The following is a 27,490-nucleotide window of genomic DNA, read 5'->3' as shown; positions in this document are numbered from 1 at the left end:
GCCATTTAATATTATCATCTAAAATTTGCATTTTATTCTCTAACTCCTGTGTGGGGACTCAGTCATTTTATAGTGACGAATAAGTTTTTAATATATTTTAGATGTTTAATATGTTTTTAATATTTTTAGGAACACATTTTAAATGGCATTTAGAGGTTTTTGCAATTGAACTCTTCATATAATAAAGTACAGTAAACAAATCTGCGACGGTGATAAGAAAGGACATTTGCAGAAGCTGAAGACTAAAGGCTGAATTCTAGACCCGCTTCAGTACAGGTGGCGGACTTTTATTTTGGCATTGTGTTATGATGTCATGAAGCTGCGTCGCGTTCCAGCGTCTGTGAAGAGAGAAGAAATGATGTTTTTCGACATCTAAAGTGTTTAAATGAACAGAAAAGCGCTGCGTTATTTATATATTTTATTGAATGTGACATTGTAAAGCTTCAGTTGACAGTTCTGAGAGTTATTTAGTGCGAGTACAGCGCGTTTATACACAGAAGAGCAGCAGAAGAGCTTATTCAGCTCTTTGTATCGTCATTCAGCTCATCACAAACACCAATTCACACACTGTAAGTATAAATGAAGACACTTCCGCACTAAACCTGCTCATCTTCTCATCTAAATGTGGTTTAACTTGCAAATAAATCTTAAATGCCCATATTTGTTTGTTGATTGAATGTTTGCTTGTGAATCAGGAGCTGTGTTCCTTTAACTGTGACTGATTCTCCCCCAGTGCACACTAACTAGTTCACTAGAGAAGTGATTGAGACACAGACAGAGGTTTAGTGTTGATTTCTTCTTGTTTGTGTTGATTCTTCTCCTCTTAAACAGACAGAGAAACTCCTGCTGAAGCGACTGAGCTCCACTATTATAAAGATGGCCTTTATTAAAGAGGAGAGTGAAGACCTGAAGATTGAGCAAGTGTTCACGTTGAAGAAAGAAGAACCTGAGGAGCTGACAGGTTGGCTTTCATTCTCAAAGATTATAAAGTTATGGAACCACATGAGAGAGAGTTTAAAATTTAATTAAAACTTTGGGGTGAACTATCTCTTAGACTTGATATTAACACATCTGTTGTTCTGCGTTGATCAACCAGAGGCCGTGCAGGACCCTTTAGGAAATAGCAGTGGCTGTGTCAGTCTTTCAGTATCATCTACAGCTAAAATAATAGTCTAAAGGCCTGTATTATTCAGTAAGCAAGTTGACTTTAAATATAACTATAAATGTGTCCACAATGACGAATGATGAAATCTGTTTATATTTAGTTTATACTTTTAATTTGCCATTACCCCGCTGTAAGCAGCAGGTGTCCTCAGTGTGCTGCTGGAGCATCTGACTAACGGCTAAATCCTCATCTAGACATGTGTTAGAGGTGCCTTACACTGCATTGATCCAATAAGTGAAAGTGTTCTCTGATGTAGTAGTTATGCTCTTTAGGGAAGTTCTGAAGTAAGAATTGTGGATAAAATATTGGCTAAACTATGATTAAACTCAGTAAAAGAGGCTCTTTTGTGATGTGATGTAAACACAGGCAGGAATTAACATCAACCTCTGCATTAACAGATGTGAAGTGTAGTAAAGTGAGTTGCTGAGCTCTTACTGCTATTTTACTGAAGTAAACGATGAGTGATTGACACTACACATTGGTTCAGCAGTCTCACTCTAGACCCAGAGACCAGCCAGTCAGCTAACACTACACTGCTCATAGCGTCACCCTGAGCCCACTGGAGGTAGAACTGACTCTTCAGTGCCCCCGCTGGTTCTGTCCAACTCTGATTCCCCAGTGCCCTGACTGGTCCCCTCCAGTTCAGACATTCTACTGCCCCCACTGGTTCTGTCCAGTTTTGATTCTCCACTGCCCCCATCGGTTCTGTCCAACAGTGACTCTCCAGTGCATCCACTGGTTTTGTCCAGTTCTGATTCTGCAATGCCCCTGCTGGTTCGGTCCAGCTCTGACTCTCCAGTGCCCCTGTTGGTTCTGTCCAGTTCTGATTCTCCAGTGCCCCTGCTGGTTACATCCAGCTCTGACTCTCCAGTGCCCCCGTTGGTTCTGTCCAGTTCTAAAAAACTCCAGTGCACTCACTGGTTCTGTCCAGCTCTGATTCCCCATTGCCCACTGGTTCCTTCCAGTTCAGACTCTCCAGTGCCCCCACTGGTTATGTCCAGCTCTGACTCTCTAGTGCCCCCGCTGCTTCTGTCCAGATCTGTTTTTCCAGTGCCCCGACTGGTTCCCTCCAGTTCGGTCTCTCCAGTGCCCCCACTGGTTCTGTCCAGCTCTGACTTTACAGTGCCCATATTGGTTTTGATTCTCCAGTGCCCCTACTGGTTCCCACCAGTTCTGACTCTCCAGTGCCCCGTTGGTTCTGTCCAGTTCTGAATATCCAGTGCCCTCACTGGTTATGTCCAGCTCTGATTCCCCAGTGCCCACTGGTTCCTTCCAGTTCAGACTCTCCAGTGCCCCCACTGGTTATGTCCAGCAATGACTCTCTAGTGCCCCTGCTGCTTTTGTCCAGATCTGATTCCCCAGTGCCCTGACTGGTTCCCTCCAGTTCGGACTCTCCAGTGCCCCTACTGGTTCTGTCCAGCTCTGAATATCCAGTGCTCTCATTGGTTATGTCAAGCTCTGACTCTCCACTACCCCCTCTGGTTCTGTCCAGGTCTGTTTCCTCAGTGCCCTGACTGGTTCCTTCAAGTTTAAACTCTCCAGTGCTCTCACTGGTTGTGTCTAGCTTTGACTCTCTATTGCCTCCACTGGTTCTATCCAGATCTGATTCCCCAGTGCCCTGACTGGTTCCCTCCAGTTTGAACTCTCCAGTGCCCCCATTGGTTCTGTCCAGTTCTGACTCTCCAGTGCCCCGATTGGTTCTGTCCAGTTCTGATTCTCCAGTGCCCCCACTGGTTTTGTCCAGTTCTGATTCCCCAGTGCCCCCACTGGTATTGTCCAATTCTGATTCCCCAGTGCCCCCACTGGTTTTGTCCTGTTCTGGTTCCCCAGTGCCCCCACTGGTTCTGTCCAGTTCTGATTTCCCAGTGCCCTCACTGGTTCTGTCCAGTTCTGATTCTCTAGTGCCTCCACTGGTTCCCTTCATTTCTGACTCTCCAGAACCCCGCTTGTTCTGTCCAGCTCTGACTCTCTAGTGCCCCCACTGGTTCTGTCCAGTACCCTTGCTGGTTCTATAAAGACTTCATCGGAGGCTGCTGTAAATTTAGTTGGAATGTAGACTTACATTTAAGAGGTACAGTTCAGTGATACACCAAATATACCACTATTTTGAAGTGTATGAATTTTACCCATGTACATTACGTCACAGTTAGGCTGTGCTTTTCCTTTAGGGAGCTCTACACTGCAGCTGGTTTATCCAGGGATGCTCTTCCAAATGGGTTTTGTACCAGATTTGAAGAAAATTCCTTTCAGTTGTCTGAATGTTTTGTTGTGTGCCGCTTTATGGAGTCACACTGATGTGATTTGTATTTGTCCTTGCCGTAGACCTGAAGCCACCAAAACAGGAGGATCAAGAAGAGGATGAGTTTGATTTCATGACTATAGTGGACTCCATACGGGCTGAAAATATAAATGCTGAAAGGGAAGAATCTAAAAAGAATTTGTCCTGCCAACAGTGTGGATTGAGCTTCACATCGTTACACGATTTGGAGAGTCACCTGAGCACTCACACTAACAGACAACCCTTTATATGTGGTCAGTGCGGGAAGAACTTCACAAGAGGACATAATCTGCAGTGTCACATGAGAATTCACACTGGACAGCAGCGGTTTAAATGTAGTCACTGTGGAAAGGGTTTCAACGGAAAAGCAACTTACCATTACCACATGACCATACACATCAAGGAGAAATCCTTACCATGTGATCAGTGTGGGAAGCGTTTCACACATGAACTAAGCCTTAACGCCCACAAGAGAGTTCACTTACCAAAACGAAGGTTTAAATGTAAGCCATGTGGAAAGATTTTCACTCGGAAAGCAAGCTTGAACGCCCACAGCGCAGTGCACACTAAAAAGAGGCCTCATGTCTGTAATCAGTGTGGAAAGAGGTACACACATAGAAATGCCCTACATCGACATGAGAAGGCTCATAAACCTTAAGGACTTGAAGGTTTAGCGTGTGGAAAGAGCTTCAGGAACAGATGTAGAAACTGGGGGGAACCAGTCAGGGCACTGAGGAATCAGAGTTGGACAGAACCAGCGGGGGCACTGGAGAGACAGTTCTACCTCCATTGGGCTCGGGGTGATGCTATTGGACCTCAGATGTTTAACTGCAGAGAAAACTTTCATAAGCCGTCTATATGAAATGTTGGTTTGTCCAGATGTATTCTAGTTTCACAGAGTAATTTGCTGACATGTTTGTTTTTTCAATAAAATGTATATAAATTTGGTTCCAGGTAATGTGTGGTTGACATAACCTTCTACAGTATAAAGCCGTCACATCAGTGATGATTTAGACACAAGCTTAACAAACGTTTTGAGTGAATTGTTCATAAACCTTTTGTGGAATCTTGGATTCCAACAAATCTTCATGTAGAGTTAATCGGGTTGTTGATTGTGTCCTGTCGGATGGTGGTCCACCCCTTTTTTAAGTGAAGTTGCTGGATATTGGCCGGAACTGGAGCACGCTGCCGGATACGCCAATCCAGAGCAATGGTGTCAAAGTCGGTTCTCTGAGAGCTGCAGTTCTGACACCTCTGGTTTATGACTTATGGAACTAACTTTGACACTTATGGTTTATGACAGGGATCACCAAACTTGTTCCTGGAGGGCCGGTGTCCTGCAGATTTTAGCTCCAACCCTAATCAAACACACCTGAACAAGCTAATCAAGGTCTTACTTGGTATACTTGAAACATCCAGACAGGTGTGTTGAGGCAAATTGGAGCTAAACCCTGCAGGGACACCGGCCCTACAGGACGGAGATTGGTGACCCCTGGGCTAAACTATAACTAAACTCAACAAAAAGCTCACCAGCTTGTCACTGGGGTTTCTCAGAGATCGGTTCTTGGTTGCCTTCTCTTTTCTGTTTACACCACATCACTGCAAACCATCATCTAATTGCATGGTTTATCTTATCATTGCTATGCCGATGACACACATCCCTATCTTTTATTTCAAATAACCCAACGGTAGCTGCAAAGATTTCGCACTTCCTGGTGGATATCTGGACTTGCCTATAGCTTAATTTGACAGAAAAAGAACAGTCCAACTGGGATCATCTACCGTTACCTCATGTAATTCGATAAGGAATCTTGCGGTGATCCTGGATGATCAGTTGTTCTTCAATGAGCTCATTGCTAACACAGCTAAATCATGCAGGTCCCCCCCCCCCCACCCCCGACCCTTCCTAATGGTACCCTTCCATGCTGCACATTTAGTTCAAGCTCTTTACAAGGCTGTTCAAGACTACTGCAGTGCTATTCTAGTTGGACTCCCATATTACACCCTTAAACCTCTACAGGTGATCCAGAACTCTGCAGTTAATCTGGTCTTCAGTAAAACCCGAGAGCTCTTCTATCCGCACTTGCTACCAGCTGACGCTCAGATCTTGAAGTTCATATCATTGATGCTTGCTTACAGGACAGGCACTGCACCCTCCTACCTCCACCTGCTCCTGAAGGTCTACATCCTTTCCAGGAGCCTCCTGTCGGGGAGTGAGTACTGCCTTGTGGTACCATCACAGAGAGGCTCTAGGTCACTTTCCAAAACTTTTTCATTCAGTGTTCCTCGCTGGTGCAATGATCTTCCCATTCCCCCATGGATTGCGGATACACTGGTATCCTTCAAATGACAACTAAGAACCCATCTCTTCCGAGATTACCTGAGCACACAAAAAAGCTCTATTCTAGCTCTAAGTCCAGTTCCTTTGTATAATTATCACGTCTTGTATTTATTGCCTCTTCTTGTTGAATTGCTGAATGCCTCCTCAACCGTAAGTTGCATTGGACAAATGACAATGCGAATGTAAGAGTGCATGTAGAGTTAGATTTAAGGGGTTTTGTAATGCATACGTTTTAACAATGCACCTTTACAACACAACAAGCCTACGTTCTACCTCAGGGGTGTCAAACTCGGTTCCTGGAGGTGCCTTAGCCCTGCACAGTTTAGTTCCAACCCTGCTTCAACACACTTACCTGTAGCTTTCAAACAAGCCTGAAGGACTTAATTAGTTTGATCAGGTGTGTTTAATCAAGGTTGAAACTAAACTGTGCATACTGAGATCCTTCAGGAACTGAATTTGACGCATGTATTCTAGCTGGACCAACTGCTCCCAGAGGGGGGAAATCCCTCATCAGGGGTGCCCTGCAGAGTTTAGCTCCAACCCTAATCAAACACACCTGAACCAGCTAATCAAGCTCTTACTAAATATACTAGAAAGTTCCTGGCAGGTGTGTTGAAGCAAGTTGGAGATAAACTCTCCAGGACACTGACCCTCCAGGACCTTGGACACCCTTCACTTGTCTGAATGTTTTGTCTGTCTGTTGCTTTATATAGTCAAACTGATTTGTGTTTGTCCTTCTTGCTGTAGACCTGATGCCACCAAAACAGGAGGATGAAGAAGAGGATGAGTTTGATTTCATGACTATAGTGGACTCCATACGGGCTGAAAATATAAACGCTGAAAGGGAAGAATCTAAAAAGAATTTGTCCTGCCAACAGTGTGGATTGAGCTTCACATCGTTACACGATTTGGAGAGTCACCTAAGCACTCACTCTAACAGACAACCCTTTATATGTGGTCAGTGTGGGAAGAACTTCTCGAGAAAGGATTATCTTCTTTGTCACATGAAAATTCACACAGGAGAGCAGCCGTTTAAATGTGGTCAGTGTGGAAAGGGTTTCAACGCAAAAACAAATTACAATTACCACATGACCATACACATCAAGGAGAAATCCTTACCATGTGATCAGTGCGGAAAGCGTTTCTCACACGAGCTGAGCCTTAATCACCACATGAGAGCTCACTTAAACAGTTTCCCGTGTAAGCTATGTGGGAAGACTTTCAATCGGAAAGAGAGCTTGAAAGCCCACAGCGCAGTGCACACTAAAGAGCATTCTTTCGTCTGTGCTCAGTGTGGAAAGAGTTACACACACAAAAGCTCCTTGGGTAAACATGAGAAGGTTCATAAATCATAAATGTGGGAGACTCTGTGGTTAAAACTGTGACCTTACAGTAAGAAGGTCGCTGGTTGGAGTCTTGGCGGAGCCAGTTGGCGTTCCTGTGCAGAGTCCGCATGTTCTCCCGGAGTTGGCGTCGGTTTCCTTTGGGTGCTCTGGTTAATTTTCACTGCTGAAAGTAATAGATAGACTATCTATAATATCTAGATAGTAATAGACTATCATAGAACAATGGGAAAGGGACGATGTAGCCATAACTGGGAATAGAACACAGCCAGGAACTGTTTCTAACTACAGCTCCAGAGGTGTAGTTGCAAGTGTACAAGTTTGCAACGCAGTTTGCGAATGTTTGTTGGAATGAAAGATATGCAAACTATGTTTGTAACGACACAACTTGTAATGTTTGTTGGCTAACAATCGTTTTTGGAAACGACCCCCCCTCTGGTGCTTGAAAATGTAAGACTATTATTATATTATTATTATTACTATTGTTATTTTTGTTTTCTGGGCAGTCACCACCATTAACACCAAATCATTCTAAATCTGTTGTGTTGTGTAAATCTGATGGAGTGCAACAGTGTCTCTCATGTCTTCATGGTTTGAAGGTGTGTTCTAAAAGCAGCAGGTTTTCATGCGCTGCTATGTCATTAAAATCACTGGAACTGGTATTGAATTTAAGGTATATAAAGGTCTTTGAACGATACTCAGCCTTAGGTTGAGTGGTGATACGTGTATGATCGAGACTGATTCCTGAAAGACCCCAGTGACAGATAAGTCTCCGCATTGATCCTTTGGGCCAGCCTGAACACCAGCCGGTGACCTACTCACAACTTCTCCACGATGGACGTCCAGCGTTCTCTCCGGCAGAGAAGTATGGCCAGAGGAGAAATGGTCAAGCCCAACTGAGTCTGGTTTCTGTCAAGGTTTTTTCCTTCACTTTGGTTAATTGGTGAAGTTTGTTCCTCCACTGTCGCCTCTGGCTTGCTTGGTTTGGGAGCTGCACATGTGTAACCTTGCCGGTCCTTGCCACCCAATTTGCTCCGAGCTGGAATTGAACCAGCGACCTTCCGCATGGGAGTCGGTTGCTCTACCAAGGAGGCTAAAGACCATGGCCTCTAGCATCTGTCCCTAGAGCACGTGTAGAGGTCAGAGGAGTGAGGTTTACCTGCACACTGAAATCAACTGAACTCTGAAAACTAGACTAACATGGATTCAGTTTACTGGAACTTTTGTGTTCAGCTGCTGCGACACAATCTACAGTGTAAAAGAATTTTATTAAATGATTTGATAATACAAGAAACTTATTTGTTTTCCTAAATGAGCATGAATAAGGGAATAAATCTGGGTGCGTCCTTTTACTTAAGCTGTGTCTCCTAGTTTTTACCGTTACTGATTAAGAAGTTTATTTATGGTGGTCAAAGTCCAAAACCAGTGACTATATCTGGTGGCAGAGCCACAGGAGGATGTGATTTGACACTGCAATTGATAATTATGAAGCACAAAGAAGGTTTACTGATAAGCAGGGCCAGACGTAAGCTGCGGATGTTTTTTGCTATTTCTGCTGGGGAGAAAATCTAAAAATCTTTGGTAAAAATCTGCGGAATTATTTTGGGAGTATCCAGTGGAGTATCATAACTAAAACCTTAATATATAGAATAAAAACTGAATAAATTCACATTCACACATTTACTCAAGTAAATAAACAGAATTAATGATGGGCTAAAAATCTGCTGAAATCTGCGGGCCTACTGATGAGTTATTGAAATACATGGTGAGTGGAATAAACCCTAAAATATTACATTTTAAAAAATAATAAATGGTCTTTTTAAGAGACACTTACTTAATACCGAAGATTAATAAATATATGAAACATTAATTCTTTCAAACGTTTAATTATTTATTTGTTAAAGAAGATATCAGTGTTTAGACTTTTATTTTGGTATGATGCTATGACGTCATGAATCTGCGTCGCCACCCGCGTCTACTGTGAAGGGAGAAGAACGATGAAACGGTTGTTTTTAGACACCTGAAAGTGTTTAAATACGTAGAAAAATGTTGTGGGTGTTTTATAATTTTAAGTTGATGTTTATAAACGCGTTTATGTATTTTAAACAGAGTTATCAAGTGCGCATTTATACACAAAAGAGCAGCAGGACAGCTTATTTAGCTCAAGTATCGTCATTCAGCTCATCACAAAACACCAATTCAGACACTGTAAGTAGAAATGAAGAGACTTCTGCACTAAACCTGCTCATCTTCTCAATTAAATGTTCATTGTGCAGTTCACTAACTGTGGCTGACTGATTCTCCTCCAGCGCGCACTAACTAGTGCACTAGAGAAGTGATTGAGACACAGACAGAGGTTTAGTGTTGATTTCTTCTTGTTTGTGTTGATTCTTCTCCTCTTAAACAGACAGAGAAACTCCTGCTGAAGCGACTGAGCTCCACTATTATAAAGATGGCCTTTATTAAAGAGGAGAGTGAAGACCTGAAGATTGAAGACACATTCACAGTCAAACATGAGGATGCTGAGCAGATAACAGGTTGGTTTTGAGGGAGAGCAGCCTGCCAGTGTTCTCCGTCTGTACGCAATAATAAAATATTGTTGGTTTTCCTTTATGAAGACTTTAGTTTTTAAGATTACAGGTATTAATTACCCTAGTGTAAGCAGCAGGTTACCTCAGTGTAGTTAGTTCTGAAGTAAGAATTGAGGATGAATTATAATCAAATTTATCATATATAGCATTTACATATAATGCATCGATTTACAGCTAATAAAAGGAAAAATGACACTTTTATATTCGGGTTACGTTACAATCATCATAACAGACTTCCTCCATTATTATCGTGAGCTCCTCCATGTAAATAATCCCGCTGTCGTCTCTTTTCTAGCATCATACATGAGGAGAGGCTGCTGTAAATGTTGGGTTGAAGCGTAGTGTTACGGTTAAACTGCTGCTTCATGTAGTAAACGGATGCGATTTGTGTTTTGTTTCTTGCCTCAGACCTGAAGCCACCAAAGGTGGAGGATGAAGAGGAGGATGAGTTTGATCTGATGACTATAGTCGAGTCTATACGGGCTGAAAGGACTGCCAATGCTGAACTGAAGGAAGCTGAAAATAATCTGGCCTGCCACCATTGTGGATTAAGCTTCACATCAGCGCACGATCTGGAGAGTCACACTAATAGACAACCCTTCACGAGGGAAAAGAATCTGCAGGGTCACAGTGGAGAGCAGCGGATTACATGTGGTAAGTGTGGAAAGAGTTTCTCACACAGAGTTCACTCACCCAAAAACACAAAGGTTTCAATGTTAGCCACGTGGAAAGATCTGCAGTGCACACTAAAGAGAATCATATGCAGACTGTCAAGTGCCCTAAATCAACATGAGAGGACTCGTATCATGAATGGAAAGAGCTTCAGGAACAGGGAAAACATCTTAAGAACAGCCCCGTAGACAGGGGGGGTGGGGGAATTTGTCCCATACATCAGCTCATTTGTCTGTTCAATAGTGAAAATAACCCATTTAAAAAGCCTTTAAGACCAAGTGGAATGTTCTGTTGGCTGTCGCTTCACTGTGACTTTAGATAATCACTGCATTACATTATTATTATTGTCACAATATTATTATAATTATGTTTGATTTATTATTTTTTTATTCAAATAGACAAATTCAGTCTCAGTAAAATGAAATGTGCTGGCCAGTTTGTTACTTGCCTAATAAATAGCGATAGTCTCCAGTTTTAAATTCACGGACGATCAAAATAAAGTATGACAGAATATTTTTGGAGCACATCATTAAAATTGCACCTTTAACATGTACCTCTGGAGGTATAGTCACGAAGAATCTGAAATAACTCCCTTTGTTATGTTAGGTCAATGCAAACGCGCGAATAGACATCCTGCGGCGCAATACACGCGAATGCCTGGCGCGACTTGAGCGTTTTGTGCGCGAACCACTCGAGTTCGAAAATATGAACTTCAGCGGACATTCGTGCCGCGTTAACCAATCAGGAGCTTGCTCTTGTGGGGGTGTGATTGTGATGTATCGCCTGTTCTCGGTGTTCCGAGGGAAATCCTCCTGCCGACACCGGACAACAGTTCATCAAACTGGGCTGGGCTCAGTCAGAAGCACTGCTGAAAGCCTCCGTCAGCCAGGTTCAGTTTCTGGAGGAGTTTATGAGCTCACAGAGCTGGATGCACCTCTGAAAGGATCTAGTGGACTCAGACACGGCCCTAAACGTATCGACGCTGTTCTTCAGTCATAAAGCACATAAACACTGTTATTTTCTTCATAAAATCCATGTTAGCCATTTAGCTATGAAGCTAGAGTCACGGGGGAGACAGAAGCCCTGCCCATCATGCGAATCCGCGTCTGTTCTGAAGTGAATTTGACTCGCGAATGAAGCGAGTAACCTCAAATGATCACGTGGCTATTTACGCACAAATAGCGTGATTTATCCGCGTGTTCCGCGTCTGGTGTGAACGCAGCATAATGGTTGGCCACGTCACCGACCAGAGCAGAGTGGTGTTAGTAACACACCTAGAAGTTTTTACTTTTATCCGCTGGACACGGGCCTCACAGCTCTGTGAATGTCGGTGCCGTCGTTTATAAATAACGTCATTTGTAAAAGTAGCTTGTGTGGACGCTACTGCACCAGTAAATAAAACGATAGCTTCGCTATTGAAAAGCGTTGTGATTTACAAATTAGCGACGCTACCGTCACGCTACTGAGAAAAGTAGTTAAGCCTGGTTTATACTTCTGCGTCAGGTGACCGGCGTAACCCACGGTGCATGCAACGCGCGTAGCTGTGCATTTATACTTCTCCTGCTGTCTCTGTCGGTCTGCATTAACACTTACGAAACGCTAGTTGGCTAGGTGTAAATGTTCCTCTGTGTCGAGTTTCTTCACTGCTGTTTTGTTTTTTCTGAACACTTCCTGGATGTACAAGTGGCTCAAACTCGCTCATTTTGAGGCAGGAACCGGCGGACGAGCAACAACTTTAACTATAAGGTAAACACAAAACAAAACTTTCTTCTTCACGGGACTCCACACTTGTAAACATTCGCTCCATAGGGCTTGCGCCGCTCTCTGTCCCGCCCAGAATCGTCAGCACTACCAAGCCGACCAATCACAGAGCTTGCGCTACGCGTTGTTGCGACATGTAGCTAAATTTTTTGAGAGGTGCACGTCAGCGACGGCCAAGGCGTAGGGCTATGCATCGACATTCATTCATTCTCCATCAGCTTAGTCTCTTTATTTATCAGGGGTCGCCGCAGCGGAATGAACCGCCAACTATTCCAGCATATGTTTTACACAGCGCATGCCCTTCCAGCTGCAACCCAACACTGGGAAACACCCATACACACTCATTAACATACACTACAGCCAGTTGATCAGTTCCCCTATAGCATGTGTTTGGACTGTGGAGGAAACCCACGCCAACACGGGGAGAACATGCAAACTCCACACAGAAACGCTGATTGGGGGGTTGGGAGAGATTAAGGAGCCCTTAATAGGAACTCTGGGGCGCCCAAAACGGTGTGGGATCTCAGAATTTCTCCCCCTGGACTGTATATTTAATAGTATGCTGCTGTATGCTGTAGTATAAGAGTAGTGAACTCATCACATGTAATAAAAGCTGTAGTTTTCCTACAGTAAAGTGAGCTGTACTGTAGTATAATATACCCTACAGCTGCAGAAGACTGAGTATTGGGTCATTGGTCTATGTTACTGTTCTGCTTACAGATTCAGTGAAGGACTTTACTATGGTATACTGTAAAACACTGAAGTGCTATAGATGTATTGAGCTCATGACATTTGTCAATTAGTTTAGTGCATAATCTCAGTGGAGGATTTATTTTTTGATTAAAGGAAGATGGAAATAAGTTGTTTAGTAAACCATGTGCTGTGGCCTGAGGGGTTTTCTGCAAGTCTGGATTTTCACTGTCCTCAGTCTTCTACTGCATCTCCAGTGTTTCTACATCATTCGCAGGCCTGTAGCCAGCCTGGTGTAAGCGGTAGTTCTTTTTTTCTTAAAAAACGGGGCTTTTTTGCAGTTATACGCCTCATTTTCAGTTTAATTATGACTTAAATACTGCATTTTAGTGACTTTTTATGCACATGAAGTAGTCGGATGGACAGTTTTTGATGTACTAAAAATATTTCCTAAAGTTTTATAAAAACGAAACATGAACTAATACTTATTTTTAAAATATATATATATATTACTTCATATATCATTAGAAAAAATAGTTATCTGTTAAAGCAGCGGTGGCCAACCCTGTTCCTGGAGAGCCACCTTCCTGCAGATTTCAGTCAAACACACCTGAACCAATTAATTAGGACCTGAACACCACGTGATCATTACAGGCAGGTGTGTTTGATATGGGTTGCAACTGAAATCTGCAGGAAGGTAGATCTCCAGGAACAGGGTTGACCACCTCTGAGTTAAAGTCCTACATTCAGTTACATTGCATCTACATGCCAACTAATTCTCATCAGATTATCAGTAGACTGTTAGGGTTAGTTGACATGTACTTGCAAAGTCAGTTAAATGCCTGTTGAATGAGCAGAACCATATTAAGCAGACAGTTTACTAATACTCAAATGCACCATCAGAATACAGTGTGACCAAAACACTTTAAATTAACTTGTTGTAGTACCTTTTTAATACATTATTTCATTAATATAATGCTCATTCCTAAATGTTTGCCTCTACTATACATTACTGTAGTATTGTAAATGTGTAACAGCTGGGTTGACTGGATGTTTAGTGTGTGTTGTTATACACCAGGGGTCACCAAACTTGCTCCTGGAGGGCCGGTGTCCTGCAGATGTTAGCTCCAGCCCTAATCAAACACATCTGAACAGGCTAATCAAGCTCTTACTAGGCTTTCTAGAATCACCCAGGCAGGTGTGTTAAGGCAAGTTGGAGCTAAACCCTGCAGGGGACACCGGCCCTCCATGAACGAGACAATGTGTTTAGCGTATTATTTACAGTAAATAACTGAACTGTTGTGCCTCGTAGGATTCACTGGCAGTTTTATCGATCAGATATGATCGACCTGCCCTGCTGAAAAATCCAGCTTAAACCAGCCTAGGCTGGTTGGCTGGTTTTAGCTGGTTGACCAGGCTGGTTTTAGAGGGGTTTTGGCCATTTCCAGGCTGGTTTCCAGCCATTTCCAGCCTGGTCTTAGCTGGTCAGGCTGGAAAATGACCAGCCAAATCCAGCTAAAACCAGCTTGACCAGCCTGGTTTAAGCTGGATATAGCTGGTTTTGGCTGGACTCCCAGCTTGGCTAGGCTGGACAAGCTGGTTTTAGCTGGTCATCTCCCAGCCTAACCAGCTAAGACCAGGCTGGAAATGGCTGGAAACCAGCCTGGTCGACCAGCTGAAACCAGCCAATCAGCCTAGGCTGGTTTAAGCTGGATTTTTCCAGCAGGGTGGCTTTAAGTTTCTTTTATTTAAAAATAAACATTGCAAAACTAGCTGACATGTAGCTAAGATACTTCTGTCAGTTAGCTTTTAGCTTAGCTTGCTACATTCCCCAGAGGGTAGCTTTAGTGTAGCTAAGCTACATCTTATGTTAAGTAGCTAATAGCTTAGCTTACTGCATTTTCAAGTAGCTAACTCAACACTGCTGATTTATTACTGTGTTTTTTATTTTAGACTTGTTATCGCTGAAAGAGGCAAGCACAGGAGCTAAAGAAGGCTTGGCGTGTGAACCGTGTGGGATGACGTGTGCGCGCAGGATAAACTGTGAAGCTCAAATGAGGATCCACAGCGGAGTAAAGCTCTACACGTGCCAGCGGTGCGGGAAGAGTTTCTCTCTGAAAGGAAGCCTGACGCGACACATGCAGAGGCACAAACAGGAGGATCAGTACAGCTTCCTGAGGAAAGGAGATCCTTCAGGAGACAAACCCTACGCCTGCTCCCAGTGTGACCGGAGGTTTAAAGTTGGGGCGAGTCTGATGCTTCACATGAGGAGTCACAGCGGAGATAACCCCTTCACTTGTGTTCAGTGCGGGAAGAGCTACATCAATAAGGGAAACCTCGACAAGCACATGAGAATCCACAACCGATGGAGTCACGTGCGCTGCCAGCAGTGCGGAAAGAGCTTCAGTCACAAACAATACCTGAAGATCCACATGAGGGTCCACAGCGGAGAGAGGCCGCACACATGCGGCGAGTGCGGGAGGAGTTTCGCCATCAAGCAGAACCTGCACGCTCATCTCAGCATTCACAAAGGAGAAAAGCCCTTCCCCTGCCAGCACTGCGGACGGAGATTCCTGCACAGATCCAGCCTCAACAAGCACACCAAGGCTCACTCCGCAGAGAAGTGCTACGTGTGCTATCAGTGTGGGAAGAGCTACAAGGAGGAGAGGAACCTGAGCACACACATCCGAGTCCACACTGGGGAAAGGCCGTACGGTTGCGCTCGCTGCGGGAAGAGCTTCTACTCTAAAGCGTATCTCTACTCGCACATGAGGACTCACAGACGAGACGGCGCTCGAGGGCGCAGTTTGCCCTTTCAGCCACTAGAGGGATAGAGTTGGTGTTCACAACAAACAAACGCATGTCAAATTCAATTCACGCTCGTGTCAGAGCAGCTTCAGTGAATTGAAGCAGTGTCAGTCCACTTTTCAGAGTTTAACTTAGAGAGTCCAAACACTGAAGAGCTAATCCATCAATGCGCAACTCGACAAGTCCTGAACTATGCAAGCCAGTGGCAAATAAACACACATTCACTGTAAACATGCTTTAAACTAGACATTTAAACTAGAAACAAGACAAAAACAAAGCTACGGACGACCAAATACACAAAAGATCCGTGAAAGAAAAGGAAACGCAAAGATGGATGCGTTTCTAATCCCACCTCTGACGCCATGTTTTATTAGTATTGTTTTACCGACAGACCCGAACACATTCAATCCTCTTATTGACGCTGCTGTTGAAACACGCTGCTTTAAAATAACAAGACTATATTCGAAATATTACAAATGAATGAATGCATGTGTTTTAACACTTGTTCTGATGAATTCATGATTAGGCCTAAAGTTTGGGGTCAGTAGGATTGTTAAAAGCTGCATTTATTTAATCACAAATACAGTACAAATTGTACAATTGTGAAATGTTATTGCACTATAAAATAACTGTTCAACAGTAGATGATTAATTAATTTAGTCATTTATTCCAGTGATTTTAGTGGTGAATTTTCAGTCTTTAGAGTCACATGATCCTTCAGAAATCACTCTATTGTTAATTATTTTTATTATTATTAGTGGTAATAGTAATAAAAGCATAATGACTGCAGTAATCGTTTAATTTGAAAACTACATACAATAAGTAATAAATAAATATTTCATAAATAAGTATTGAACAACTTAAAAACATTACATTAGCACAGCATTGTCCCTGATCGTATCACCCGTTACTGTTGTCCCTCTATTTATTTATGTATTTATTATTATTTTATTTATTTTTATTTATTTATTTATTTATTTACTTGTTTATTTATTTATTTACTTATTTATTTACTTATTTTAAATTATTTTATAATATTTAGCAGTTTTTTTCTGTTATTATTGTTTTCATTATTACTTCTCTTTTTACTATCTTTCTTTAGGCAGTGTATTTAGGGTTTGTTGAAGTGAATATATATATATATATATATATATATATATATATATATATATATATATATATATATATATATATATATATAAAATCTCTGGATAAACAATGTTATTTGTACTTAGCATAAAAATAAAAATAAAGTACTTTTTTTAATAAATGCAGTAATGAACAGAATAATTTTAATTAAATTATTAAATTCAATTATTAATAATAAAAAAAACTTTTGACTGGTACAGTAAATAAAAGTAGCATTACTTGCCTAAAAATGTAGAGCAAGTAGAGTAAAAGTATCAGCTGTAAATATTACTCAAAGTATGAGTAAAAAGGAGACTTTTAAAAACTACTCAAGAGTAGCGAGTATTTCGGTGTGAAAAGCTGATGGGTTTACATGTAATTTATGCATGTGTGTGCACTGCAAAAAATGCTTTTCTTACTAAGATTTTTTGTCCTGTTTCTAGTCCAAATATCTAAAAATTCCTAAATCAAGAAGAATTTTCTAAACAAGCAAAAAATATTGCCTTGTTTTGAGAAATATTATGCCAATATTAAGTCAGTTTTTCCTTAAAACAACCAAAATAATCTGCCAATGGGGTAAGCAAAATAATCTTATGTCAAAAAAAAAAAAAAAACAAGATTAATTTGCTTACCCCATTGGCAGATTATTTCTCAAAACAAGGCAAAATGTTTTGCTTGTCTAAAAAATGCTTCTTGATATAAGAATTTTTAGATATTTAGACTAGAAACAAGACAAAAAATCTAAGCAAAAAAAGCATTTTTTGCAGTGTGTGTAAACGTAACATTCTGTAGTGCATTTAGTTATTGCCCAGCAGGCACACAACGTCATCAGACGTTAATATTAGATTAGATTTAGGTCGTGACATTAGGTGAGCAATATTCAATGTATCCAGCATCTGAGGACAACGTTATTTTGATGTCCAATAATGACGTTGATATTTGGTTGATTTTAGGTTGTGTTGGAAACTGACCAAAATCCAACATGGAGCCAACATCTTAAATCAGCGTCATATTGACGTCACATACTGACATTTATTCATCAGGTATGACCACCAAAATCCAACATCTGATAGACGTCATAATGATAACGTTCACACAACGTCAAGCTGTAACTTCATTAGACGTTGATATTTGGTTGATTTTAGGTTGGATATTAGACATTGACGTTGGGTTCTGTCGTTAACCCGATTTGCATTTCCAAACAAAATGCAACGTACTCACAACATTGGGGTACAACGTCAATCTGACGTCCTGTTAACGTTGTTGGAATATCTGGCCAATTCCATGTGTGTTCAATAAGAAAAGGTCTGGAGAGGGTTTTCCTCAATGTCAGAAATATTAGTCATTTATTAGATACAAAGGAATAATTGGAGGACAGAGCTCTGGGTTACGTTACCCCAATGCAATACAAGAATTACATTCAGGAGGTTCACAACTAACATACATTTCCTGACTCCATTATATATAGACAACTGATATCAACAGGTGGAGTTCTGCTGTAACGTCACTCATCAGTCATTCTGCAGTCCTTTGACTCTTGTACTTCCAGACACACTTCCTCTTTCTGCAACCCTTCTCTGCATACCAGAACTGAACAGTGAAGTGCATCTTCAACATATTTCACAACTTCTACAAGCATCATGCTCCTTGTGACATGTCTAGACTTCTTATGAGACAACAGTCTGGAGCAAGGCACTATATTTATGCTGACATTTCCCTCTTGTCAGCGGCTCCTTCTAAGCATGCTTGGTTTATATAAAAGAAAAATATTGATTAATCTGTTTTATCATTTAACATTTTTTTTCTAATAAAAATAAAGACACAAAAGTAATAAAGATACATTTATTTCCCCCCACAACTATATATATATATATATATATATATATATATATATATATATATATATATATATATATATATTTATATATATATATATATATATTTATATATTATATATATATATATATATATATATATATATATATATATATATATATATATATATATATATATATACACACACACACACACAAACACAACTATGCCTGCTGGGTGTTTAAGACCATTTGGGTCATCATACAGTAAACATCCTACATCTTTTCATCAGTGACCTGCATCTAAACAGTCTCTGGGTCAATGCGTGTAAAGATTTTGGTCATCATCTTGGACACTTTTAATGCTTCCTAACAGTTTGCTGCTATTATAAACCACCCATGTGTTGAGGTAGTTCATTATGAGGCGATTTACCTTCTATATGTGATCTGATTGGTTAGGGATCACAGAACTGATTTCTCTAATCCCCATTGGCAAGAAAAATAATACAAACAATGTACAAAATGTGTTATTCAAAGCGTCTTTTAACTCAATTTTAAATATATAAAGATATAATATAATTGTTTTAATTAATATTAAAGAAAATGTATACTGCTAAAATATGTAAAGTAAATGGATAGATACTACATATTTTTTAGTCTCTTTATGAATAGAACGTAAGTAGTTACGCGTCTATATTGCTTGGAGGATATAATATTTATAAAATATATTGAATTAATTGATTTATTTTGTATGAAACAGGAGATTAATTTGCGCTCTGCGATTCTTCCAGTGGGCGAACTTTTATTTTGTATTGCTGTACAACGTCACAGGGCTGCGCAGCGCTCCTGTTTCTGCAATGAACTAACTTGAGAAAAGGTTTGTGTCTAAACTTTTCACGTCTTTAATTAATATAAAAACGTTCAGGTGATTTTTTGAAGCAGTGCAAAAGTGCAGAACAATTTGTTATTCGACAGGAATTAATGTTATCGACGGTTTGTTTACGCGAGGAAAGCGGACTCGCACATGAGTAAACTGAAAAGCTGCAGCAAACATTACTTTATCCTCGAAATTCAGTGTAAACACGATTAAAGTCACTGTATAAACCAGAGATGAGAGAAACAGCTTCTGGAAGACACGAGTCAACTGAATCAAATGCTTCGTAAAACGATTCAGTGATTCGAATCACTTTCTAAATACTTCACAAACATCTAAAAATAAATTCAGAAATATTTGTGATCTTGCATTACTTTAAAACAGCCGTTTTGTGTATTTATTTAGTCTAATCAGGTGATGTATTGCATTATTCTCCTCCAGTGCACACTGCCTAGTGCGCTAGAGAGGTGATTGAGACACAGACAGAGGTTTAGTGTTGATTTCTTCTTGTTTGTGTTGATTCTTCTCCTCTTAAACAGACAGAGAAACTCCTGCTGAAGCGACTGAGCTCCACTATTATAAAGATGGCCTTTATTACCATTACCATCTTTGCTAGACAGAAGATGTACACGTGCCCTCAGTGCAGGAAGTGTTTCTCTCAGAAAGGAGAGAATGTTTTCTCTCAATCTGGCAACATACACTCACCGGCCACTTTATTAGGTACACCTTACTAGTACCGGGTTGGACCCTTCAGAACTGTCGTGTCAACAAGCTACCGGAAATATTCCTCAGAGATTTTGCTCCATATTGTCATGATAGCATCACACAGTTGCTGCAGATTTGTCGGCTGCACATCCATGATGCCAATCTCCCGTTCCACCACATCCCAAAGCTGCTCTATTGCATTGAGATCTGGTGACTGTGGAGGCCGTAGTGAACTTGAGTGCAGTTTTGGTGAGTCTGTGTGAATTGTCGCCTCAGTTTCCTGTTCTTAGCTGACAGGAGCGGCACCCGGTGTGCTCTTCTGCTGCTGTAGCCCATCTGTCCCAAGGTTGGATGTGTTGTGCGTATCAGTCTGGCCATTCTCCTCTGGCATCATTTGTGCCCACAGAACTGCCGCTCACTGGATATTTCCTCTTTGTCAGAGCATTCTCTGTAAACCCTAGAGATGGTTGTGCGTGAAAGTCCCAGTAGATCAGCAGTTTCTGAAATACTCAGAGCAGCCCGTCTGGCAGCAACAACCATGCCACGCTCAGAGTCTCTTAAATCCCCTTTCTTCGCCATTCTGATGCTCGCTCTGAACTGCAGCAGATCCTCTTGACCAACTTTAATGTAAATAATTGAACTGTATTTACAACAAGCTTTCATTAGTTAATGTATTTATTAACATAATAAACATTTATGTACATCACTTATTAACCATGGTTCAACATTTACTAATGCATTATTAAAGTTCACAGTTGTCCATGCTAACTTTGATCAGAACTAACAGCGAACAACTTTATTTTCATGAACAAAGATTAAAAAATACTGTAAAACAATGAACAGAACAGTTAATGTTAGTAAATAGCTGCATTAGCTAACATAACTAACGAAACCTAATTGTAATGTGTGGCATTAATATAACCACATTGCTCTAATAATAATTAAATCATGTATTTTGTCAGACATATGATTTATTTAAGTATATAATAGATGATAATAAAAGATTAATTATTTAATCAAATAGGTGTAATGTTTTTACCGCTTTTTTCACGGTAAATACAATTACATAAGAGATAGCTCAACCAAAAGAGAGAGGAGAGCAGGCTTTGTGCACACAGAGCATCACAGTAACTGATCCACTGTGGTGAAGCTCAGAAGTGAAAGTGAAAGCGCAGTTTCAGGCGTTATAAACGCTGACGCCGCTGAGAGAAAGGCTAATTGTTGAAGCTAATTTAGATTATCGTACAGTGTGTGTGTTTGTGTGCAGGTGAAAGATGCTCAACACATCGACTAAAACACTGACTGGAGGATTCTCCTTCGAGAACACACGCAGGTGAGACAGACTGAGGCACAATCTGTGTCCGCAGGAGTAAAGCTAAGTTATCAAACTACATTTTAGGCTGTATAAAACAATGAGTGCTAAGCGCTAGCATGCACACACCGACTGGCCCGTGACCAGACGAGCTAAAGTTGACGTTTTATTCTGTGTAATGAATATGTATTTAGACATTTCCAGTCATTTTGTGTTTAATTATGAAGTTTAAATTCTGAATTTTAGTCATTTTTTAAGCGCTAGTTTGTGTTGGATTAGCATCTGCTAGCATGCGGGCTTTTAATCCAAACATGTTTTCTGTTGTCTAATTGCTTACTATAGTTTATAAGGCTACTATTAAATTATTGACATCTAGATAACGTGATTAGAAATATTTATAAAACGTATTTAAAGTTTAGAATTATACAGTTTAATAACTACTTGTACGATTAAGCGTACTATATATTAAAATATGCAGGAAATATGTAATATTAAGAAAACTACATAGCTATATGTTTGGGAAAAGTTGTTCTTGTGTACTTTTAGTATGTTAGAGCATCCATCACACATCTCACTCACTCTTGTTTAAAACTGAAAATGGCAGCGTCATTTCTTATCCAAGTCAAAGTATGAGTAATGAAAGATTAAATATCACAATATTAATAATAAAGAGCTTCACTATTGTGTTTGATTATATTGTAATGAAGTGAATAAGAACATTGATGAGTAACAACAATAGGCAAGTTTTATTAAGCATTCAAATAAACTTAAATGTGTTATACGGCCTGCTTTTGGTTTTCATATGAAAATGAATCATTAAAACACACTGAGGTGGATATTTTAAAGCACAAACGTATAATAAATAAAGAGTCCTCTAGTATTCATATTCATATACAACATCTTAAAGGAGATGTTTAACCATAATAGCGTGTGTTTTATTATATTCACACTGTTAACGATATCTGTTAATGAACAGTTTCTGGATTTTGTGTTTATTGGTGGTGGTGAGTTGCATTGTGGGACGTTGATCTCTGCTCTGTCCACTCTTAATGTTGGAAGTTCAACTCTGCAGTTTAACAGTGAGACTTTTATTCACATTTTACACGTGTAAACGAATAAGAAAAACAACATCATTTATCGATTATATCCTGAAAGCAAAGTAGACACAAAGCAGATATACAGTGTGCATGAGGTACAAACATCGACACTACCTTGTAACACAGACGAAAACACAACAATACACACGTGTGTGTGTGGATGAGAAATGATGAATTTAGCTCATTACAAACTACATTTCCCACAATCACTGGTGTTTTATTAATGGCGTGTGTGTATTACATGTATTAATTTATTCAGTCGTTCACAGAAATGCAGTGCTGGAGGCAAACCTGTCGGAGAAAGGCTACAGCGCACCTAACGCCAGGAAGACGGGCACCACCATCGCCGGCCTGGTGTTCAAAGTAGGGCATTACATTCCCGCATGTATCATCAAGTATTTCCCAAATGATATGTAACAGATTCACCAGTGTTTCAGTCTTGTTTGTTTGATTTCCGCCCTATTTTTGTGGCCATTTTAGGGTCAATATTATTAGCCCCCCTTAAGCAATATTTGTTTTGGATTGTTTTCTTCCAGGACGGAGTGATTTTAGGTGCAGACACGCGAGCTACAGACGATATGGTGGTGGCTGATAAAAACTGCATGAAGATCCACTACATCGCTCCCAATATCTAGTGAGTGAGGTGCTCGGTTGCCAGATCACCATTACAGCAGTCTAAATATAACTCTGTTGCCAGATCACCATCAAAGCAGTCTAAACATTGCTCGGTTGCCAGATCACCATCATAACAGTCTAAACATTGCTCGGTTGCCAGATCACCATCATAGCAGTCTAAACATTGCTTGGTTGCCAGATCACCATCATAGCAGTCTAAACATTGCTCGGTTGCCAGATCACCATCATAGCAGTCTAAACATTGCTCGGTTGCCAGATCGCCTTCATAGCAGTATAAACATTGCTCGGTTGCCAGATCACCATCATAGCAGTCTAAGTATTGCTCGGTTGCCAGATCACCATCAAAGCAGTCTAAACATTGCTCAGTTGCCTGATCACCATCATAGCAGTCCAGACATTGCTTGGTTGCCAGATCACTATCATTGCAGTCTAACCATTGCTTGGTTGCCAGATCACCATCATTGCAGTCTAAACATTGCTCGGTTACCAGATCACCATCATAGCAGTCTTAAGTATTGCTTGGTTGCCAGATCACCATCATAGCAGTCCAAACATTGCTCGGTTGCCAGATCACCATCATAGCAGTCCAAACATTGCTCGGTTGCCAGATTACCATCATAGCAGTCTAAACATTGCTCAGTTGCCAGATCACCATCATAGCATTCTAAACATTGCTCGGTTGCCAGATCACCATCATAGCGATCTAAACATTGCTCGGTTGCCAGATCACCATCATAGCGATCTAAACATTGCTCGGTTGCCAGATCACCATCATAGCAGTCTAAAAATTGCTCGGTTGCCAGATCACCATCATAGCAGTCTAAACATTGCTCAGTTGCCAGATCATCATTACAGCAGTCTAAATATATCTCTGTTGCCAGATCACCATTATAGCAGTCTAAACATTGCTCGGTTGCCAGATCACCATTACAGCAGTCTAAATATATCTCTGTTGCCAGATCACCATTATAGCAGTCTAAACATTGCTCGGTTGCCAGATCACCATCATAACAGTCTAAACATTGCTCGGTTGCCAGATCACCATCATAGCAGTCTAAACATTGCTCGGTTGCCAGATCATCATCATAGCAGTCTAAACATTCCTCGGTTGCCAAATCGCCATCATAGCACTCTAAATATAGCTCGGTTGCCAGATCACCATCATAGCAGTCTAAACATTGCTCGGTTGCCAGATCACCATCATAGTAGTCTAAACATTGCTCGGTTGCCAGATCACCATCATAGCAGTTTAATTATTGCTCGGTTGCCAGATCACCATCATAGCAGTCTAAACATTGCTCGGTTGCCAGATCACCATCATAGCAGTCTAAACATTGCTCGGTTGCCAGATCATCATCATAGCAGTCTAAACATTCCTCGGTTGCCAGATCGCCATCATAGCACTCTAAATATAGCTCGGTTGCCAGATCACCATCATAGCAGTCTAAACATTGCTCGGTTGCCAGATCACCATCATAGCAGTCTAAACATTGCTCGGTTGCCAGATCACCATCAAAGCAGTCTAAACATTGCTCGGTTGCCAGATCACCATCATAGCAGTCTAAACATTGCTCAGTTGCCAGATCACCATCATAGCAGTCTAAACATTGCTCGGTTGCCAGATCACCATCATAGCAGTCTAAACATTGCTCAGTTGCCAGATCACCATTACAGCAGTCTAAATATATCTCTGTTGCCAGATCACCATCATAGCAGTCTAAACATTGCTCGGTTGCCAGATCACCATCATAACAGTCTAAACATTGCTCGGTTGCCAGATCACCATCATAGCAGTTTAAACATTGCTCGGTTGCCAGATCATCATCATAGCAGTCTAAACATTGCTCGGTTGCCAGAATGCCATCATAGCACTCTAAATATAGCTTGGTTGCCAGATCACCATCATAGCAGTCTAAACATTGCTCGGTTGCCAGATTGCCATCATAGCAGTCTAAACATTGCTCGGTTGCCAGATCACCATCATAGCAGTCTAATTATTGCTCGGTTGCCAGATCACCATCATAGCAGTCTAATTATTGCTCGGTTGCCAGATCACCATCATAGCAGTCTAAGTATTGTTCGGTTGCCAGATCACCATCATAGCAATCTAAACATTGCTTGGTTGCCAGATCACCATCATAGCAGTCTAAACATTTCTCGGTTGCCAGATCACCATCATAGCGATCTAAACATTGCTTGGTTGCCAGATCACCATCTTTGCAGTCTAAACATTGCTCGGTTGCCAGATCACCATCATAGCAGTCTAAGTATTGCTCGGTTGCCAGATCACCATTATAGTAGTCTAAATATTACTCCAAAAAAATAATGTTGATGTAACCGTCACAATTCACAGTATTAACAAGCCACTAACTAACTAACACAGCTAGCTTATTACTTATCTGTTTGTTAACGGTTAGTAAGGTAGTAGTTGTGTTTAGGCATTGGGTCGGACTAGTGAACAGTTAATGAACAGTTCATATCATAATAATATGCAGGTAATAAGCCAGTAGTGTATAGCATGACCTCTGACCCAGTCTGAAGCGTGTGATATGGCCTGTTCTCATGTGTTCTGTCTCTTCTCTCCAGCTGTTGCGGAGCCGGAGTGGCGGCCGATGCTGAGGTCACCACACAGATGATGTCATCCAACGTGGAGCTGCACTCGCTCAGCACAGGACGACCACCGCTTGTCGCCATGGTGACCCGACAGCTCAAACAGATGCTGTTCAGGTGAAGGAGCCTGTAAATGTTGTAGTCTAGGAGGATTATATGACATGGGCATCTCGTTACGTCGTCTCCTCTTGCTGTTGTAGGTATCAGGGTCACATTGGCTCTTCTCTGATCGTGGGAGGTGTGGATGTGAACGGAGCGCAGCTCTACAGTGTCTACCCTCACGGCTCCTATGACAAACTTCCCTTCCTCACTATGGGTACGGCCGTTATCATTATTATACTATGATTAAACACATTAAGAGCAGAATATTCATCTTCACAATGTGGCTTCAATCCTGTGCACGTTTCAGGCTCTGGAGCAGCGTCGGCCATTTCTGTGTTTGAAGACCGTTACAAGCCCAACATGGAGGTCAGACTCTAGATCTGAGATCTATTCATTTATTACACCGTCTTAAGTACAATTTTAGCTATTAACTAAGCTTTTTAGCTCAATAAACTGCTAATTAGCATCACTGTTGTTATTAAAGTAGGGTTTGTGTGTTGTGAGGGATTAGAGACACAGCATTAAACACGTACTCAAGCAATGCCTGAGGAAAATACGACTTAATTACATCTGAGTCTCGGTAATGTGTAGTGATGGAATCTATACAACACTATGAACATGTTATCAGTCATACACACACACAGTGCAAGATGCGTATATGACTGCCTGCAACTTTAAAAAGCTAAAATAATATCAATAAGAATCTAAATTATGGACTATAAGAAGAAATAAAAACACAGAACAGTTCAGATATAGGAATAGAGGTTATAGCGGTGCAAAATAAGACCAGATATAAAGTATATAAAGCTGTAGATGGTGAATAAAGCTAATGCAGAGGAGAGAATACAATATATGACTGCTGTCAAATGATTAATCCTCAGTAATCGCATTCAAAATAAAAGTTTGCTTTTAATATATATATATACATGTGTGTGTGTGTGTGTGTATATATATATATAACAGTTATATAACAGTTCTGCCTGGTTCTTGAATCTGATCCCTGCTGAAAAATCCAGCTTAAACCAGCCTAGGCTGGTTTTAGCTGGTTGACCAGGCTGGTTTTAGAGGGGTTTTGGCCATTTCCAGGCTGGTTTCCAGCCATTTCCAGCCTGGTCTTAGCTAGTCAGGCTGGAAAATGACCAGCCAAATCCAGCTAAAACCAGCTTGACCAGCCTGGTTTAAGCTGGATATAGCTGGTTTTGGCTGGATTCCCAGCTTGGCTAGGCTGGTCAAGCTGGTTTTAGCTGGTCATCTCCCAGACTGACCAGCTAAGTCCAGCTTGGAAGTGACCAAAACCCCTCTAAAACCAGCCTGGTCGACCAGCTAAAACCAGCCAACCAGCCTAGGCTGGTTTAAGCTGGATTTTTCAGCAGGGATTGGCTGATAGCTGTGCTATATTTCAGTAATATGAGCACCCGTACAGCCTCTTTACCTTTTGTGTATTACTCCGCCCACATACAGCCAGCAGAAAGCAGACACTACAGATCTGGTGTAAAAGATGCTTGCTCAGCTGTTTAACAGTCAACTTATGATTTGAATCCAACGCGGAAGAAAGTAGTTCCT

General features: G+C 41.0%; 3 protein-coding genes across 10 annotated transcripts in view; all 3 read left to right on the top strand.

Moving 5' to 3' along the window:
• LOC148682569 (uncharacterized) overlaps window positions 1-27,490 on the top strand; it is a 1,090,975-nt gene that overhangs the window by 883,689 nt on the left and 179,796 nt on the right. The window lies entirely within an intron of this gene.
• Window positions 322-16,291, top strand: LOC141375015 (uncharacterized). Of its 5 annotated transcripts, none has more exons than XR_015484102.1 (4): window positions 322-714; window positions 832-961; window positions 6,532-7,577; window positions 7,836-8,484. XR_015484102.1 is itself a non-coding variant. In XM_087250064.1 (4 exons), the coding sequence occupies exons 2-4, from the start codon at window positions 9,580-9,582 to the stop codon at window positions 15,673-15,675; spliced, it is 1,212 nt and encodes a 403-aa protein (XP_087106190.1). In that variant the 5' UTR covers window positions 830-961; window positions 9,535-9,579; the 3' UTR covers window positions 15,676-16,291. The 5 variants fall into 5 exon arrangements, 4 of the variants coding, with proteins under 4 accessions (XP_087106191.1, XP_087106192.1, XP_087106190.1 ...); XM_087250064.1 differs by lacking the exons at window positions 322-714; window positions 6,532-7,577; window positions 7,836-8,484 and adding exons at window positions 9,535-9,664; window positions 10,127-10,372; window positions 14,795-16,291 and having other exon boundaries at window positions 830-961; XM_087250063.1 differs by lacking the exons at window positions 322-714; window positions 832-961; window positions 6,532-7,577; window positions 7,836-8,484 and adding exons at window positions 9,079-9,335; window positions 9,535-9,664; window positions 10,127-10,372; window positions 14,795-16,291.
• The window catches only part of psmb10 (proteasome 20S subunit beta 10), a 20,852-nt gene continuing 2,894 nt past the window's right edge, over window positions 9,533-27,490 (top strand). The window contains exons 1-7 of one of the 3 annotated variants that reach the window (XM_087246502.1): window positions 9,533-9,664; window positions 21,438-21,503; window positions 22,849-22,942; window positions 23,116-23,213; window positions 25,802-25,942; window positions 26,026-26,141; window positions 26,235-26,293. In XM_087246502.1, coding sequence (XP_087102628.1) covers window positions 21,445-21,503; window positions 22,849-22,942; window positions 23,116-23,213; window positions 25,802-25,942; window positions 26,026-26,141; window positions 26,235-26,293 — 567 coding nt within the window. In that variant the 5' untranslated portion in view covers window positions 9,533-9,664; window positions 21,438-21,444. Of the gene's footprint in view, window positions 9,665-19,400; window positions 19,469-21,346; window positions 21,504-22,848; window positions 22,943-23,115; window positions 23,214-25,801; window positions 25,943-26,025; window positions 26,142-26,234; window positions 26,294-27,490 lie in introns of those variants that run through there. The other 2 variants (NM_001328552.2, NM_001002543.2) reach the window with 2 other exon arrangements.

This window comes from Danio rerio, chromosome 4 (assembly GCF_052040795.2).
Source record: "Danio rerio strain M-AB ecotype USA chromosome 4, GRCz13ab, whole genome shotgun sequence".
NCBI classification, from domain to species: domain Eukaryota; kingdom Metazoa; phylum Chordata; class Actinopteri; order Cypriniformes; family Danionidae; genus Danio; species Danio rerio.
The sequence above is the reverse complement of the archived record's forward strand: the minus strand, read 5'-3'. Positions and strand labels throughout refer to the sequence as shown.